Source organism: Heptranchias perlo, chromosome 29, assembly GCF_035084215.1.
Source record: "Heptranchias perlo isolate sHepPer1 chromosome 29, sHepPer1.hap1, whole genome shotgun sequence".
Lineage (NCBI taxonomy): Eukaryota > Metazoa > Chordata > Chondrichthyes > Hexanchiformes > Hexanchidae > Heptranchias > Heptranchias perlo.
Window position 1 is genome coordinate 16635810 of NC_090353.1, and position 19185 is coordinate 16654994.

The 19185-nt window shown below is 43.8% G+C and overlaps 1 protein-coding gene across 1 annotated transcript; it reads left to right on the forward strand.

The window, feature by feature from the left end:
* Nucleotides 1-572: 572 nt before the first annotated feature.
* On the forward strand, nucleotides 573-16646 carry r3hdm4 (R3H domain containing 4). The gene is made up of 8 exons (XM_067968168.1): nucleotides 573-722; nucleotides 7155-7309; nucleotides 10476-10594; nucleotides 12208-12331; nucleotides 13391-13458; nucleotides 14713-14798; nucleotides 15261-15316; nucleotides 15417-16646. Exons 1-8 carry the CDS (start codon nucleotides 667-669, stop codon nucleotides 15518-15520), a joined length of 768 nt encoding a protein of 255 aa, XP_067824269.1. The 5' UTR covers nucleotides 573-666; the 3' UTR covers nucleotides 15521-16646.
* The last annotated feature ends 2539 nt before the right edge of the window (nucleotides 16647-19185 follow it).

The window sequence follows — 19185 nt, forward strand, 5'->3', positions numbered from 1 at the left end:
TTGACACCACCCTCACTCCCGCAGTACTGACACCACCCTCACTCCCGCAGTATTGACACCACCCTCACTCCCGCAGTACTGACACCACCCTCACTCCTTCACTCCGGCAGTATTGACACCTCCTTCACTCCGGCAGAATTGACACCACCCTCACTCCTTCACTCCGGCAGTATTGATACCACCTTCACTCTGGCAGTGTTGACACCACCCTCACTCCCGCAGTACTGACACCACCCTCACTCCCGCAGTATTGACACCACCCTCACTCCCGCAGTACTGACACCACCCTCACTCCTTCACTCCGGCAGTATTGACACCTCCTTCACTCCGGCAGAATTGACACCACCCTCACTCCTTCACTCCGGCAGTATTGATACCACCTTCACTCTGGCAGTGTTGACACCACCTTCACTCTGGCAGTGTTGACACCACCCTCACTCCCGCAGTACTGACACCACCCTCACTCCCGCAGTATTGACACCACCCTCACTCCCGCAGTACTGACACCACCCTCACTCCCATTCCCAGGACCACACACCGTCACGCATGGTGGGTGACGTCAGGCTCGGAAGCACGTGTTCGTGACGCAAAGGGGCCGTGCTCGGGGCGCGTCGCGAGCCCAGGTATTAGTCTCTCTGCGGTTGTTTTCGCGCCCCGTAAATCACGATGGTGATCGCGAACCGGAACGATGTGTCGGAGCAGACGCATTCGGAAGAGTACCTGTGAGTAACCCCTGCATTCGCGTTTGGCGTAAGTTCTTAAAATATCGTTAGGAGAGGGCTTCTTTGACGAAGGATGGCCTGTTGTTTGATTGACAGGTCAAGGACCAATTGTAGGATGATTGGATTCCCCAAGGAACGATTGATGGTGCGGCTGCACCAATCAGAGTAAGAAGCAGGCGGGACCTGTTGATGTGTTTATTGGGCTGGGCTCCAGCCCGAGGGATTGCATCAGAACAAAGCGCTCCCAGCACCGGGTCCACTGCACCCCGGTACACTGCACTCACAGGCACAGGGTACACTGCACTTACTGACACAGGGTACACTGCACTCACAGGGACTATTTACACTGCACTCACAGGCACAGGGTACACTGCACTCACAGGGACTATTTACACTGCACTCACAGGCACAGGGTACACTGCACTCACAGGGACTATTTACACTGCACTTACAGGCACAGGGTACACTGCACTCACAGGGACTATTTACACTGCACTTACAGGGACTATTTACACTGCACTCACAGGCACAGGGTACACTGCACTCACAGGGACTATTTACACTGCACTTACAGGCACAGGGTACACTGCACTCACAGGGACTATTTACACTGCACTCACAGGCACAGGGTACACTGCACTCACAGGGACTATTTACACTGCACTTACAGGCACAGGGTACACTGCACTCACAGGGACTATTTACACTGCACTCACAGGCACAGGGTACACTGCACTCACAGGGACTATTTACACTGCACTTACAGGCACAGGGTACACTGCACTCACAGGGACTATTTACACTGCACTTACAGGGACTATTTACACTGCACTCACAGGGTACACTGCACTCACAGGGACTATTTACACTGCACTTACAGGCACAGGGTACACTGCACTCACAGGGACTATTTACACTGCACTTACAGGCACAGGGTACACTGCACTCACAGGGACTATTTACACTGCACTCACAGGCACAGGGTACACTGCACTCACAGGGACTATTTACACTGCACTTACTGACACAGGGTACACTGCACTCAAAGGGACTATTTACACTGCACTTACAGGCACAGGGTACACTGCACTCACAGGCACAGGGTACACTGCACTCACAGGGACTATTTACACTGCACTCACAGGGACTATTTACACTGCACTTACTGACACAGGGTACACTGCACTCAAAGGGACTATTTACACTGCACTTACAGGCACAGGGTACACTGCACTCACAGGCACAGGGTACACTGCACTCACAGGGACTATTTACACTGCACTCACAGGGACTATTTACACTGCACTCACAGGCACAGGGTACACTGCACTCACAGGGACTATTTACACTGCACTCACAGGCACAGGGTACACTGCACTCAAATGGACTATTTACACTGCACTCACAGGGACTATTTACACTGCACTTACAGGCACAGGGTACACTGCACTCACAGGGACTATTTACACTGCACTTACAGGCACAGGGTACACTGCACTCACAGGGACTATTTACACTGCACTTACAGGCACAGGGTACACTGCACTCACAGGGACTATTTACACTGCACTTACAGGCACAGGGTACACTGCACTCACAGGGACTATTTACACTGCACTTACAGGGACTATTTACACTGCACTCACAGGCACAGGGTACACTGCACTCACAGGGACTATTTACACTGCACTTACAGGCACAGGGTACACTGCACTCACAGGGACTATTTACACTGCACTTACAGGCACAGGGTACACTGCACTCACAGGGACTATTTACACTGCACTTACAGGCACAGGGTACACTGCACTCACAGGGACTATTTACACTGCACTCACAGGCACAGGGTACACTGCACTCACAGGGACTATTTACACTGCACTTACTGACACAGGGTACACTGCACTCAAAGGGACTATTTACACTGCACTTACAGGCACAGGGTACACTGCACTCACAGGGACTATTTACACTGCACTTACAGGCACAGGGTACATTGCACTCACAGGGACTATTTACACTGCACTTACAGGCACAGGGTACACTGCACTCAAAGGGACTATTTACACTGCACTTACAGGCACAGGGTACACTGCACTCACAGGGACTATTTACACTGCACTTACAGGCACAGGGTACACTGCACTCACAGGGACTATTTACACTGCACTCACAGGCACAGGGTACACTGCACTCACAGGGACTATTTACACTGCACTCACAGGCACAGGGTACACTGCACTCACAGGGACTATTTACACTGCACTTACTGACACAGGGTACACTGCACTCAAAGGGACTATTTACACTGCACTTACAGGCACAGGGTACACTGCACTCACAGGGACTATTTACACTGCACTTACAGGCACAGGGTACACTGCACTCACAGGGACTATTTACACTGCACTTACAGGCACAGGGTACACTGCACTCAAAGGGACTATTTACACTGCACTTACAGGCACAGGGTACACTGCACTCACAGGGACTATTTACACTGCACTTACAGGCACAGGGTACACTGCACTCACAGGGACTATTTACACTGCACTCACAGGCACAGGGTACACTGCACTCAAAGGGACTATTTACACTGCACTTACAGGCACAGGGTACACTGCACTCACAGGGACTATTTACACTGCACTTACTGACACAGGGTACACTGCACTCAAAGGGACTATTTACACTGCACTTACAGGCACAGGGTACACTGCACTCACAGGGACTATTTACACTGCACTCACAGGCACAGGGTACACTGCACTCACAGGGACTATTTACACTGCACTTACTGACACAGGGTACACTGCACTCAAAGGGACTATTTACACTGCACTTACAGGCACAGGGTACACTGCACTCACAGGGACTATTTACACTGCACTTACAGGCACAGGGTACACTGCACTCACAGGGACTATTTACACTGCACTCACAGGCACAGGGTACACTGCACTCAAAGGGACTATTTACACTGCACTTACAGGCACAGGGTACACTGCACTCACAGGGACTATTTACACTGCACTTACAGGGACTATTTACACTGCACTCACAGGCACAGGGTACACTGCACTCACAGGGACTATTTACACTGCACTCACAGGCACAGGGTACACTGCACTCAAAGGGACTATTTACACTGCACTTACAGGCACAGGGTACACTGCACTTACAGGGACTATTTACACTGCACTCACAGGGACTATTTACACTGCACTCACAGGGACTATTTACACTGCACTTACAGGCACAGGGTACACTGCACTCACAGGGACTATTTACACTGCACTCACAGGGACTATTTACACTGCACTTACAGGCACAGGGTACACTGCACTCACAGGGACTATTTACACTGCACTTACAGGGATTATTTACACTGCACTCACAGGCACAGGGTACACTGCACTCAAAGGGACTATTTACACTGCACTCACAGGGACTATTTACACTGCACTTACAGGCACAGGGTACACTGCACTTACAGGGACTATTTACACTGCACTCACAGGCACAGGGTACACTGCACTCACAGGGACTATTTACACTGCACTCACAGGGACTATTTACACTGCACTTACTGACACAGGGTACACTGCACTCACAGGGACTATTTACACTGCACTCACAGGGACTATTTACACTGCACTCACAGGGACTATTTACACTGCACTTACAGGGACTATTTACACTGCACTCACAGGCACAGGGTACACTGCACTCAAAGGGACTATTTACACTGCACTTACAGGCACAGGGTACACTGCACTTACAGGGACTATTTACACTGCACTCACAGGCACAGGGTACACTGCACTCACAGGGACTATTTACACTGCACTTACAGGCACAGGGTACACTGCACTCACAGGGACTATTTACACTGCACTTACAGGCACAGGGTACACTGCACTCACAGGGACTATTTACACTGCACTTACAGGCACAGGGTACACTGCACTCACAGGGACTATTTACACTGCACTTACAGGCACAGGGTACACTGCACTTACAGGGACTATTTACACTGCACTTACTGACACAGGGTACACTGCACTCACGGACTATTTACACTGCACTCACAGGCACAGGGTACACTGCACTTACAGGGACTATTTACACTGCACTTACTGACACAGGGTACACTGCACTCACAGGCACAGGGTACACTGCACTTACAGGGACTATTTACACTGCACTTACAGGGACTATTTACACTGCACTTACAGGCACAGGGTACACTGCACTCACAGGGACTATTTACACTGCACTCACAGGGACTATTTACACTGCACTTACAGGCACAGGGTACACTGCACTCACAGGGACTATTTACACTGCACTTACAGGCACAGGGTACACTGCACTCAAAGGGACTATTTACACTGCACTCACAGGGACTATTTACACTGCACTCACAGGCACAGGGTACACTGCACTTACAGGGACTATTTACACTGCACTCACAGGCACAGGGTACACTGCACTCACAGGGACTATTTACACTGCACTCACAGGCACAGGGTACACTGCACTTACTGACACAGGGTACACTGCACTCACAGGGACTATTTACACTGCACTCACAGGGACTATTTACACTGCACTTACAGGCACAGGGTCCACTGCACTCACAGGGACTATTTACACTGCACTCACAGGGACTATTTACACTGCACTTACTGACACAGGGTACACTGCACTCAAAGGGACTATTTACACTGCACTTACAGGCACAGGGTACACTGCACTCACAGGGACTATTTACACTGCACTTACAGGGACTATTTACACTGCACTCACAGGCACAGGGTACACTGCACTCAAAGGGACTATTTACACTGCACTTACAGGCACAGGGTACACTGCACTTACAGGGACTATTTACACTGCACTCACAGGCACAGGGTACACTGCACTCACAGGGACTATTTACACTGCACTCACAGGGACTATTTACACTGCACTTACAGGCACAGGGTACACTGCACTCACAGGGACTATTTACACTGCACTTACAGGCACAGGGTACACTGCACTCACAGGGACTATTTACACTGCACTTACAGGCACAGGGTACACTGCACTCACAGGGACTATTTACACTGCACTTACAGGCACAGGGTACACTGCACTTACAGGGACTATTTACACTGCACTTACTGACACAGGGTACACTGCACTCACGGACTATTTACACTGCACTCACAGGCACAGGGTACACTGCACTTACAGGGACTATTTACACTGCACTTACTGACACAGGGTACACTGCACTCACAGGCACAGGGTACACTGCACTTACAGGGACTATTTACACTGCACTTACAGGGACTATTTACACTGCACTTACAGGGACTATTTACACTGTACTTACAGGCACAGGGTACACTGCACTTACAGGGACCATGTACACTACATTTTTTGTATTCGTTCATGAGATGTGGGCGTCGTTGGCAAGGCCAGCATTTATTGCCCATCCCTAATTGCCTTACAGGGAGTATTTACAAAGCGCTTACAGCCACCGTGTACACCACACTTACAGGTACTATTTACACAGCACTTACAGGCACCGTGTACACCACACTTACAGGTACTATTTACACAGCACTTATAGGCACCGTGTACAAAGCATTTACAGGTACTATTTACACAGCACTTACAGGGGCTGTGTACACTGACACTTCAATGCAGTTACCTAATCTAGGTTTATGAGAACAAATTGGCTGCTGTGTTTGCCTACATAACATCTGTAACTACACTTCAAAAGTATTTCTTTGGCTGTGATGCACTTTGTGATATCCTGAGGTTGTGAAAGATACTATATAAATGCAAGTTCTTCTTCATGTATATTTCATAGTTTATTACACCTTGGAATATGAGAAATTGTGCCATTGTATACATATATCTGTTCAAGTCTCAAGGTTACCATCTTTTGACTATATCCAGCTTGTTTCACATCAGAATGCAAACCCTAAAACTGACAGCACATTTCATTGACTGATTCACTCACTGGTTAATATGAATTTATTTGGTTTGGAGTAACAACTGGAAGGAAAAAACCAAATGACACCTTTTTGCTGTTTTACTTACTTGTGTTGTTAGGTTGTGTTTTTCAACTTTCATTCATGAGCAGGAACCCAGTTTGTGTGGGTGTGTATGTATGTAGATTTCAGGTGAGGACAGAATCAAATTTAGCTGTGCTTTCCCTTGCCTTCAAATAACATGCATCACTCTCACTTTCAAGGCTTGCCCATGAAGAATGGCTTAAGAAAAGGAGGAAGGAAGCTAGTCTCCACACATTCCATTTTAGAGAGAATCAAGAGCTTGCAGAACTGCTGACATTGTTTGCAATTACAGATTGTGAAGCCGATTTTAATTCTGCACAAGTCTAATTGATCTCTTTTTATTGTATATTCTCAGATTGATTGAAGATTGTCTTCCTCCTCTACAGTACTCTCCATCAAAGCGTATATCACCTGCAAAACGCAAGCAATACTACATCAATCAAGCAATCCGCAATTCTGATCTCATTCCCAGGCCAAAAGGAAGAAAAAGTCTGAGGAGACTTGAGAACAGTAAGAAATGGATTTTAACAATGCAGAACTTCCATAATGCTCATTTTCTGTTACAAGCAAGACTTGCAGTTTGAATTATAAATACAGTTCATTACTGTTTAGTTAAAGGTTATGTATGGTGTTTTTTGCTGGTCTACATTGCGTTTAATCATCATGTATTCAGAAAGCAAATTGTACTAAATTGGACAATGTGGGATCTCGGGCTCTTTTGGAAAGAATTTAACTGGTTTCTAGTGCTTGCAATTGAAAAGAAACAAGTTGTTTTACTCAACTTCCTTAAAGGCTTAGGGAGTAAATTCACTGCCCAATGTGGAAAGAACTTGCATTTATATAGCTTCGTTCACAACCTTAGGATGTTCCAAAGCATTTTACAACCAATTAATTATTTTTGAAGTGTAGTCACATATGTTATGTAAGAAAACACAGCAGCCAAATTTGTGTACAGCGAAGTCCTACAAATAGCAAATGAGGTAAATGCCCAGTTAATCTGTTTTAGTGGTGTTTGTTGAGGGATCATTGTTGGCCAGGACACCCAAGAGAACTCCCCTGCTCTTCAAATGTGCCATGGAATATTTTACGTGCAGCTGAGCAGGAAGACACGGCCTCGGTTTAATGTCTAATCCGAGGGATGCCACCTCCAACAGTGCAGCACTGCCTCGGTACCATGCTGTCAGATATGCACTGAGACAAATGGAGCAGTTAGGTCCTAAGCTTCTTTCGCCAGGCTGAGTTAGCTGATCTCAGCTAGAGCAGTGGTTTGAGCACTACAATTGGCCGCAGTGCTCCTATGTTCAGGAAGGGAAAATCAGCCAGGGTCCCTGCTCCTTATTTGTATCCAGTGACCCCCTTCTGGAAAGTGCATGTTAGCTGAGTACGGAATTGGGCATAGCTGCTAATGTCATCTGTGGTGGAAAACCTGCTAATGCTTGCTTGTTTTTTCACGCGGCATTGGAGTATGGCCGGTGCCTACAGGGCCCATACCCCAGCCAGAATTGGCACCTACAGGGGAGTAGGAGAGAAAACTGGAAAAAAGTTTTTTAAAACTTCCAATATAAATGGTTCAATGTGATTTTGTACTAAAATTTGTGATAGATTAAAAAATAGAATCTTTTAGTTACAGGGGAAAAGGGAATCTTTGATGAAAATTCTTGGGGAGTTATTGCAGATATCTGACGACTTGCAGTTTCTATTTCTGTTTTATTCTTTTCACTGGACAACTATTTGAAACCCATTCTGAGAATTTTTTGCTGCAATTATATTTCAACTTCAGTTTGTGTTCTCCAGTTTTTAAAGCAGTGACATGTTAATGTCTAATCATTGGCCAACACTGTTAAACCAGTCCTGAACAGAACTGTGAGCGCTGCACATGACAACCACACTCTGCTATTTCTGGCAGGTGTGTGTTGAGAGTTTTTCTACAATTAGTGTGCTCTCCCATCTGGTTTTGAGTCAGACAATCCAGTTTTGTCAGTAATTTTAACAGTTGTGAATCTTACAGCAGAAGTCCGTTTTGTGATTGTTACATTTAAAAATACACCGTCCGTGCTCACAATCACACCCACATCACCCATTATTGATACTTTTTACTGTTTGGCCTAGAAGGGATTTTGATATGAAGTCAGATTCAGGATAGGTCCAGCATCTTTGTTTAATTTGACAGAGAGAAAAGGCTGGAGCTGCACGAACATAGGGCTAGGTATTTTAACGAGTTCAAAAGGAAACGGGCCAAACATTTAAACTCTCATCCACGTAAATTTGAGACATTAGGGAGGTCATTAAAACATTCCAACACTTTCTGGTGATATTCACACATGTAATATCAGAATGGCTTAATTCATGTGAGCCCAGCGTTAGGGTTAGGCATGGAAGCTCACGCTTGGGATGATGATAGCTGGTTTGATTGGCAGCTCAACTGACCAGTTCCTAAACATGGAGAGCTGGAGGGGGGGCCAAAGGTCAAGCCTTTTCCTTCGTGTCCATTTCTTTTTGTTCTCAGGATGTGGGTGATACTGGCAAGGACGTATTTATTGCCCATTCTAAGTTGCCTTGAGAAGATCATGATGGGTCCTTCTGATTGAAGTGCTGCAGTCCTTGTGGTGATGGTGGTTCCACAATGGTGTTAGAAAGGAATTCCAGGATTTTGACCTAGCAACGATGAAGGAACGGTGATATATGTCCAAGTCAGGATGAAATGTGAATGAAGGGAACTCTGAGGTGCTGGTATTCACATGTCATTGCTGCAGTTGTCCATCTTGGCAGGGGAGAGAGGCGCTGCTGGAGCAAGCTTGACAAATTGCTGCAGGGCACCTTGTAAATAATATGTACAGCAGACACCGTGCACCGGTGGGAGTGGAAATTAAGCTCAGAAACATGGTCTGCAGTCAGTCTGGCAGAACTGGTAAGGAAGTCAGACCCAGATGGAGAAAGCTCTCTCTGAGCCGAGTGCCAACTAGATTCAGGGAAAATACTAGTCAGAAATATCTATTTAGCCCACTAATGGGGGTAGTGTGGCATACTTTCTATGTTACAATGAGTTAAAGTTCACTGTAATCATTATTTAATTCAAACACTATTCGTAAAATAAATCACCTGTTGATTTATAATTGGTCTCATTTCACTAGAGTATTCCATTAGTCCACCTTTCAGAAGCTACCAGAAATGCACGTGAGGCTGTGTGAGATTACAGTATGCAGCTCACTTAAGAAATGGTTTCTCATTGTTAGGAACCCCCAGTTACATTATTGCATGACTAGATATTGGGCCATAAAGGTAAACTCCTGATTGTAGAGGACGCAAGGTTCACTTATGGCAGAGACGGGTAACATTGAATCCAAGAGAATAACTATAGACCCAAAATTTGTGAAGCATATATGCATAGCCTTATTCTTTAATGCAATGATCTCTTGTGTATATCCCAGCCCCTGATTAGAGCCATGCCTTGTCTGTTATTTGGACTGGATAAAAGTCGGCAATCCCAGGGTGTATATGATTGGTTATGGTCAATTGCAAATTCTGTAGAGCAGAATGGGATACAATGAAGTACATTGTCACTGTTTCAGTGCAATTACCTTGTGATTACAAACTAACAAACGCAGTTTAGCACTAGTATTACTGTATCTATGGCATATGAAAACCAACTGCTTTAACTCATTTATTTTTTGTTTAGCTCACTACTTGATGAACCTTGTGGAAAAAGATGACTGCACCAAGGATGAAGGAGACCAGACAGACTCTGCCTCACCTACGATTTTCACAGAAGCTTGTAGTAATGACGACTATATTGAGGTATTCTAGTTTATTAACTTGACTCATGAGTTAGAGCTTTACTATTGTGCACAGCAGCAGTTGAATGCACCTCGATGAAAATGATGTATAATCAGGATCACTAATTTATGGTGATTGAATAAATCAGATTCTGTTTATTACATGGGATTCTGTGTTTTTTTAACCGGTCTTCTGGAGATCACATTCTGTGATTCCTCCGTTTATAATCAGGGCCGTTTATTTATGGTGACTAAGTCAAATCCCATTCATATTGGTGGATTCTGGAATTTTTAACCTGTGTTTTGGGACTTCGCTTCCTCAATTATGTCCATTCTTCCATGAAAACTGCAAAACGTGACCATGCCCATAATCTTTTCCTTAAGTAAACAGGTATTGTGCATCAAAATGTTACACAGTCACGGCCTTTAGTAAAATTCCTGGAAATCTGTGTAACTCTGGCATTGTGTGACAGTATAATGTGAAATTGCTGCCCAGTCTATTCTGTTTGGATGGTAATCAATAATTAGATTTCTTTGAATTGGAACTCATCTGCTGGGGGAGGGAGGAAATACGAGGAATGTTGAATGCATCTTCATTAGATTAATGACGCAATTTCCTGTGCTCAGCAATTTGTAGATTGTGTAACATTCTTTTTACAAACCTTAAGCACAGTTTTATTTTGCAATTGCAGCAATCTCAACATAGCAGAAGGAAGAGCATTCTTCCAATTGGACATTGGAAAATACATTAAAAGTATGAAGTGATATCTTTGATACTGCACAATAAAACTCTAGACAATGCCATTCGTTACATGGTCCAGATAGCTGCTGCTTGTCTGATTGCTAAGGCCTTATCTTAATTTCCAATTTTTGATTTGTTTATTTTTTCATTTCTGACCTGCCTAATTATGCAACTTGGAAAGCCCAGTTTACTTATCCATCTGCTTTTTGCTTCATTTTAGAACAGAAGTGCTTGCAATGCAGAGGGCTGCCGGTCTCTTACACTACAGAGACTGCAGGAATGCCTCTTCCACCTGCTTCTGTTTCAGATGTCCTCAGTTCTAATTAACAACTATTTGTGTGCTACCTCACCCTCTGCCTGATTCTGAGATCACTGGATTCAAATGTGCTGTTTTAGTTAACTACACAGTAAATCAAGATCTTAACCTGTTTACACTGTCCCAGCGCCTCCAGGACACCACCATGTAAGCATAGGGATGAGGAGTTTGCCCTTAGACCAGAGTCAGTACCAGTAATTAGGAAGATTTTTCTTGATGTTTGCTCTCATTTTCCACTCTCCTGCTGAAGTAATTGACTTGTGCTGTGGTTGCGAAGTAGAACTCCAACACTAGAGTAAAAAGTGAAAAAAACAATGCTTGAAGAAATATTCAGATACAGGATCTTGTAATAATCTGACAGGATCACCTCCTGTGAGCACAGATTTTATTAACTATTAACTATGAGCCAAACAGCCCTTGTGGTACAAAACTTACAACTTGCGGGGTAATGACTGTGTCAAATTGACACTAAAAAGGGCAGCCTTTTAGTACTGACTAATGTGTTAGACAATTATTGCTGCAGCATGCACCTGACAGATGTATCATACAGCCATGGTGATTAAATTTTATTTTTCAGATCTGGAACGATTTTATGAACCGTTCCGGTGAGGAGCAAGAGAAATTTCTACATTATCTGGAGGAAGAAGCGAAGAAGAAAAGCAAAGGAAAGGTGCACTCGAATTCACAGGACAAAAGAGGGGGTAAGAAATATTCTTTAGGAATATAAGAACCATTCAGCCCCTCAAGCCTGTTCCGCCATTCAGTTAGATCATGGCTGATCTGTACCTCAACTCCATTTACCCGCCTTTGCTCCATATCTCTTGATATCCTTACCTAACAAAAATCTATCGATCTCAGTCTTGAAAGTTTCAATTGACCCAGCATCCACAGCCTTTTGGTGGAGAGTTCCAGATGTCTACTATCTTTTTGAGGAGTGCTTCCTGATTTCACTCCTGAATTGCCTGGCTCTAATTTTAAGAATATGCCCCCTTGTTCTGGATTCCCCCACCAGAGGAAATAGTTTCTCTTTATCTACCCTATTGAATCCTTTTATCATTTTAAACACCTCGATTAGATCACCTCTCAATCTTCTATACTTAAGGGAATACAAGCCAAGTTAATGCAACCTGTCCTCGGAATTTAATCCTTATAAGCCCCAGTATTACCCCCTCCAAGGTCAATTTATGCTCCCTGAGATGCGGTACCCAGAATTGAATGCAGTACTCCAGATGGAGTTTGACCAAGGCTGTATACAACTGAAGCATAACTTCCTCATCTTTGTATTCCAGCCAGCTTAAGATAATGGCCAACATTCCATTAGCCTTTTTGATTGCTATTTGTACTTGTCCATTAGCTTTTAGTGATTTGCGTACATTTCTGATCAGCTCAAATTTGTCCAAGTGCTCAGTCACTCTGTCCCTAATGACAGATTCTAGTAACTTCCCCACAATCTTGTCAGACTAGTGGGCTAATGTGTGAAATATCATTTAAATTTCCCTTTGGTTTTAACAGTATTAAATTGAAATGAAACTTGGAGCAGAAGTTTTTATTTGAGACCCCTTTTCAAGAAGTCTTACAGGTGCATTGAATGTAGCTGTCACTGGACATTGAACATTCAAAATAATTGAAATGTTTCTGATATTGACTGCTTTAGAAGTTTGTTTCCCACAATATGTATCATGCACAGGATTACAGAGGGAACTTAATAAAGGGCAAGATTTGTTTTTATTTCATATTTCAAATTATGATTTTTCTTGCAGGAAAGGAGTGTTTTCAGCGGATTGACCGAAGACTGCGCACTACTTTAAGACGACGTCAGATCCCCATGGTTAGCACTGCAGGGACTTTGTTTAATCAGTTTAGAGTTCATGTGTAGCTGTATATAACCATACTAAAGCAGTAACTGCCAGAGCACTATGTGCAAGGCACTAGTTTAAGGTGACTCAACAAGTCAAATTATATTATTGTAAGATTCCGCGATTTTTACCAGTGTTTCGGGGAGCATAAGCAGTGATTCCATCTGTTTTTCTGTGAAAATAGAAAACCACTGACCTTGAGGGTATAATTTTCAAAAATGCATGTCAACACGTGAGCAATGGTTAACGTTTTGTGCCACGGGGTATATAGAACACACACTAATGTCCCCGATTCCACATGGCTCTCGATTTCATCATAAACGTACCATCACTGTATAATATCTTGGAGGATATAAAAAGTGCTGCAAATAGAGGATTTTGAAGATGTTGAACCTGAAGCTTTAGTAGATGTTGCCCCCGATGAAGACCGTTGACCCGCAGTTCACCATATTACTTCTTCTTGCACAAAAATCTGCGGGTATATTTTGAAAAGGACTGCTGTTTATAAAAGATGTGGAAGTTATCTGAAAATTACACCGTTCTGACCTTGCAGTGTGATGCAGTGGGTTAGCACACTGACCTCTCATTTCTGGGACCTGTGTTCCCAAGCTGATGGGACAAAAATTATTTGCGCCGACTGTATAGTTTGGGCTGTCTCAATCCTGTTCGTGGGAAGTATGAAACAACAGCACAGAACTCTCCCCTAATGGTGTAGACAGCCTATTCAGTGGCACATAAAGTGGCACAATGATGAGATTCATAAATTGATTGGAAAAGATCTCTACCAAGGATGCACTAGACAGCGGGTGCTGATGAGACGGTATTATTGGTCATCAGTAGCAGAAGATGTAATGTAAAAATATCCATATATTCATAAAATTTCTCATGGATATCCTGTGGCATAGTTCACAGATATAAACCAAAAACAAATCGAGTACATAAATAGTGGGCTTCTCACCCACTACTAGTAGATTATTAAATCTGTGTGAGTAACTCACCTCAGACAGATAAATAAATCTATGCCCCTCACCCACCACAGGTAAGAGAAATGAGCGCCTGTACACAGTTATCGTAATGACATAAATGTGCACTGCTTACAGATTCACAGTTACATAAAATCAAAATAGATAGTGATTAGAAGCACAGTCACCCAATAAATTATTAAATTACAAATGATACAATTCTGATTTTGTGATGAGCATAGTTTCGGACTTTCCTTCTTTCAGGGTACCCTGGAGTTTCTGGAAGAGGAGCTGACTGGATTCTTTGCCATAAAGCCACAGTCTGTGTACAAAGCAATGCTGGCTAACAGGTAACATCCATTTCTTAAAATCAGTGCACATTACAAATTTTTTTAATGCCTTCTTGCTATGCAACAGGGGTGGGGGGGAAAAAACTGCCCCAAATGGTGAACTATTTCATAAGCTAATGTTGGAGACAAAGCCATGTTGGAGAAAGAATAAAGATGGTTTGAACTGTTGTGAAAATTTATACCGTGTTGTATTTACACCAACTCATTTTAGTTTGGTACTCAGTTATGCCGTGCGTCGAAAATGTTTTGACGTTGAAGGTGAACAAAATCAATAGTGGACTTTCACCTTATTAGTGGGGAGGGGAGAGGGATGATCTGGAAAGAGCACTTGGTGGCTGAGGGTTCAGCTGTGATTTTGTTTGAAAAGAACACTGAGCTGCAGCTTCGCAGTGTTGGGTAAACATGATTTTCCTGATTTGCGAGCCAGAAACTGCTGACCACTCATTTGTCCTCCTGTTTCAGCTACGAAAGGTTGCTACTTCATGCTCTTTGTCAGTATCTGGATCTCGTCTCGCAAAGTTAGTGAGTTTTTCAATGACAATTTGGTTCTGTATTTGGCATATTGTCGAGCCTGACGTACAATTTACCCAACTTTCTTTGTGTAAATAATTTTTACAGGTTCTGACCGCAATGGAAAACGGCAGACGGAAGTAAGCAACAAAAGCACTGTCTTTCTGCCTCCAGTACCCCTCTTATCCGCCTACCTAGAACAGCAAAGTTGATTGTGAAATCTGCCCCTTCCTAATTCCACCAGATCTGTAAATGTACCTAATCAGCAGCAGCCAAAAATCCTGATGATAAAATGTTCTGCCTGTTGCTCTGTCACAACATAATAAGGAACTAAATGCAAAGGCCATGATTTCTCGATATAAAGTTAGTGATTTAGTGATGATATGCTTACAACCATAAATACTTATACACTTTGAATGTATTGTCCAGTTTTTGAAGATTCAGCAAAAATATATTGTGCCTCACTTTTTTTCATTTTTCTAATGCTTTTTGGTGCATTCAGAATTGACATGAAATTAAATGTTTTCTGCAGACAGCTTTATGTTAAAGGATTGTATGGTTATTCGGATGAGATTTAATTTATGAAAAATTCCAATCCACTTTTTTTTTAAAGTTACTTTCCCCCTTTTTTCCCATCCAATTTTCACCACCCCTCACCTGTGGTAAGGTTCCATAGCTAACAGCAATCCTTGGATATTTAGCTCAAGTGTCCATTCTTCATGGGAGTCTGGAACGAGTGAGGATTGGCAGTGGAATATCATGACCAAGCCATTTTTTTTTTTCTCACCCACCGTGCACTCCAGGAAGAGTCCCCATTTAGGAGTCAGGAGCAGCAAGGGGAGGGAATTGTAGCGTCCTCATTGCTGCCCTGGCTTCAGATCAGTTAACTTAGCACAGACCAGGGATGGAAACTGGAACCCTCCTGATACATGTAGCTAAGGAACCACATCATGTGGTGCATTTTATCCCCAAGACATGGGTTACTGGAAAACTTATTTAAACATAAGTAAAATATTAGGTAGTGTGGAAAAGAAATACATTGAAATTGTAGCACTTTCTGCATGAGATGTTTTAAATGTTTTATTTGAGCAGTTATTACTCAAATTAAGGGTCGATTGGTTTTGTGTGCATATCTTTAAATGAGGGGAAAAAAAACTAAACTTAGATATGGACAGCATTATATGGACGGTGTTGTATGGTGTTACTTCTCTGGTACATTTGCTTCACTTTAACACAAATGTGCTGTGAGCTTAGTTACCAGGGTTTTAAGTTTTTTTTTAAAAAAGTGCTATGTCTTTTGTGGAGTGTGTGCAGTTTAATAAACAAAGTTTGTCAAAATGATTAGTTGAAGCTTTAGTTGGTTTTCAAACCTTGGGTTCTTTTATTTTAAAAGGTTCTACAGAATTTCACTTTGTTATCTCTGCTCAGCACAAATAAATTCCATTTCAGAACTATGCACTTGCTACCTCTAAAAACTGTTGTTACTCCCGGGTGGCTTCGTGGGTAAGTGCCTTACCTGGTGTGAGCAACACAGACCAGGAAAGCTCCTTGCAATGTATTACTATGTTAAAGGTGCTATGTAAATGCAAGTGGTTGTTCAGTTTCTTGATTTGTACTGAGTTAGTCAGTGTCAGCCAGAGCAGCAGTTGAAGTGCAGTGGCGTTTAGGTGGGGAAGTGCCCTCGCAACATCCCACAAATGGCAGTGAGATGATTGACCTGATTTCTTGAGTCATCTTTTCTAAATAAACAAGCACATAGGCTATTTTGTACAGAAAAATAGCATCTTTATCTGAGAAAATTCAATTATTTAGATTTTAAAATTGCATTTGATTGCTTCTTTGTTCAGTTTTCTCTCGTGAGAAGCTAGCTCGATTTTGCCTACTCACCACCCACGTTTAATTTTGCAAAAACAACTGCAGCAGCTTTGTTTCTGAAAGACACCAGTGCTGATCGACTCCCAACATCTAGCCCACGCTCATATCCTAGACCGTTATCCTCCAGACTGTTTCCTGAATATTTAAAAATGAATACTTTAAAATATCAAGAGTGGTAGAATGCAGCATCAATTAGTAAAACTGTCATTGATTACTGAATGCCCCTCTTGCAGCCTTCCGAGTATACATTTACTATCATTTTCTGCAAAAAAGAACCTCCACGTTTCTAGTTCATTAAGTTATTGCATTGCAATTTCAGTTCAATCTGTTGTAATGCAGAAATACTACAACCAAAACAACTTATTTGGTGAGATGAAAAGAGAAAGTGAATGCTGGAAATCTGAAATTGTGAAAATACTCAACAGGTTCATCAGCAATTCAAAAGACTGATTAACTTTTTGGGAAATTCTTCGACAAGGTTTACTCTGCAGTTGAGCTTATGACAGAGGTAAAAAGTTATTGATGAAGCATCTGAAGATAGTTGGGCCAAGGATGCACCCTTGAGGAACTCAGACAGTGATGGTCTGGGGCCATGATGATAGACTTCCAACAACTGCAACCATCTTTGTGTCAGGAATGACTGCAGCCACTGCAGGGTTTTCCTTTTGACCCCCATGGGCCTCAGTTGTGCTGGGGCTCCTTGGTGCCAAACTTAGTCAAATGCTGCCTTGACTTTTGAGGGTAGCTACTCACCTTTCCTCTGGCATTGAGCTCTTGCGTCCATGACCAATTGAAGGCCAGGAGAGTTGGAGGCCAGTGGTTCTGGCAGAATCCGATCTCTCTTTTGGTGAGCAGGTGACGTGATTTGGTGTTGCTTGATAGCATTATTGATGGCTCCTTCCCTCACTTTACTGACGATTGGGGAGGCTGCTGTGGCAGTAAATGGCTGGGTTAGATTTATCCTATTTTTTGTGCCTAGGACCTATCGAGGCAGTGTTCCACGTGGTCACGTAGATGTCTCCTAACTGTACTGGGACAGATTGGCTATTTTTTTTTATTCATTCATGGGATGTGGGCGTCACTGGCAAGGCCAGCATTTATTGCCCATCCCTAATTGCCCTTGAAGGTGGTGGTGAGCTGCCTTCTTGAATCGCTGCAGTCCGTGTGGTGAAGGTTCTCCCACAGTGCTGTTAGGTAGGGAGTTCCAGGATTTTGACCCAGCGATGATGAAGGAACAGCGATATATTTCCAAGTCGGGATGGTGTGTGACTTGGAGGGGAACGTGCAGGTGGTGGTGTTCCCCTATGCCTGCTGCCCTTGTCCTTCTAGGTCGTAGAGCTAGCGGGTTTGGGAGGTGCTGGCGAAGAAGCCTTGGCGAGTTGCCGCCGTGCAGCCTGTAGATGGTACATACTGCAGCCACAGTGCGCCGGTGATGGAGGGAGTGAATGTTTAGGGTGGTGGGTGGGGTGCCATTCAAGCAGGCTGCTTTGTCCTGAATGGTGTCGAGCTTCTTGTGTGTTGTTGGAGCTTCACTCATCTAGGCAAGTGGAGAGTATTCCATCACACTCCTGACTTGTGCCTTGTAGATGTTGGAAAGGCTTTGGGGAGTCAGGTGGTGAGTTACTCACCGCAGAATACCCAGTCTCTGACCTGCTCTTGTAGCCACAGTATTTATGTTGCTGCTCCGGTTAAGTTTCTGGTCAATGGTGACCCCCAGGATGTTGATGGTGGGGGATTCTGCTATAGTAATGCCGTTGAATGTCAACGGGAGGTGGTAGACACTCTCTTGTTGGAGATGGTCATTGTCTGGCGTGAATGTTACTTGCCACTTATCAGCCCAAGCCAGGATGTTGTCCAGGTCTTGCTGCGTCCAGGGCTATCTCCCCAGCAGAGTGTTGTTTCTCTGACTCCGGCCTTCCTTGCATCTTCACCCTCCCTTTCAAGTGGGTGTTTTCTGAACCTAATTGCTTATGTAAAATTGAAAAAGAATGAGACCGAAGAA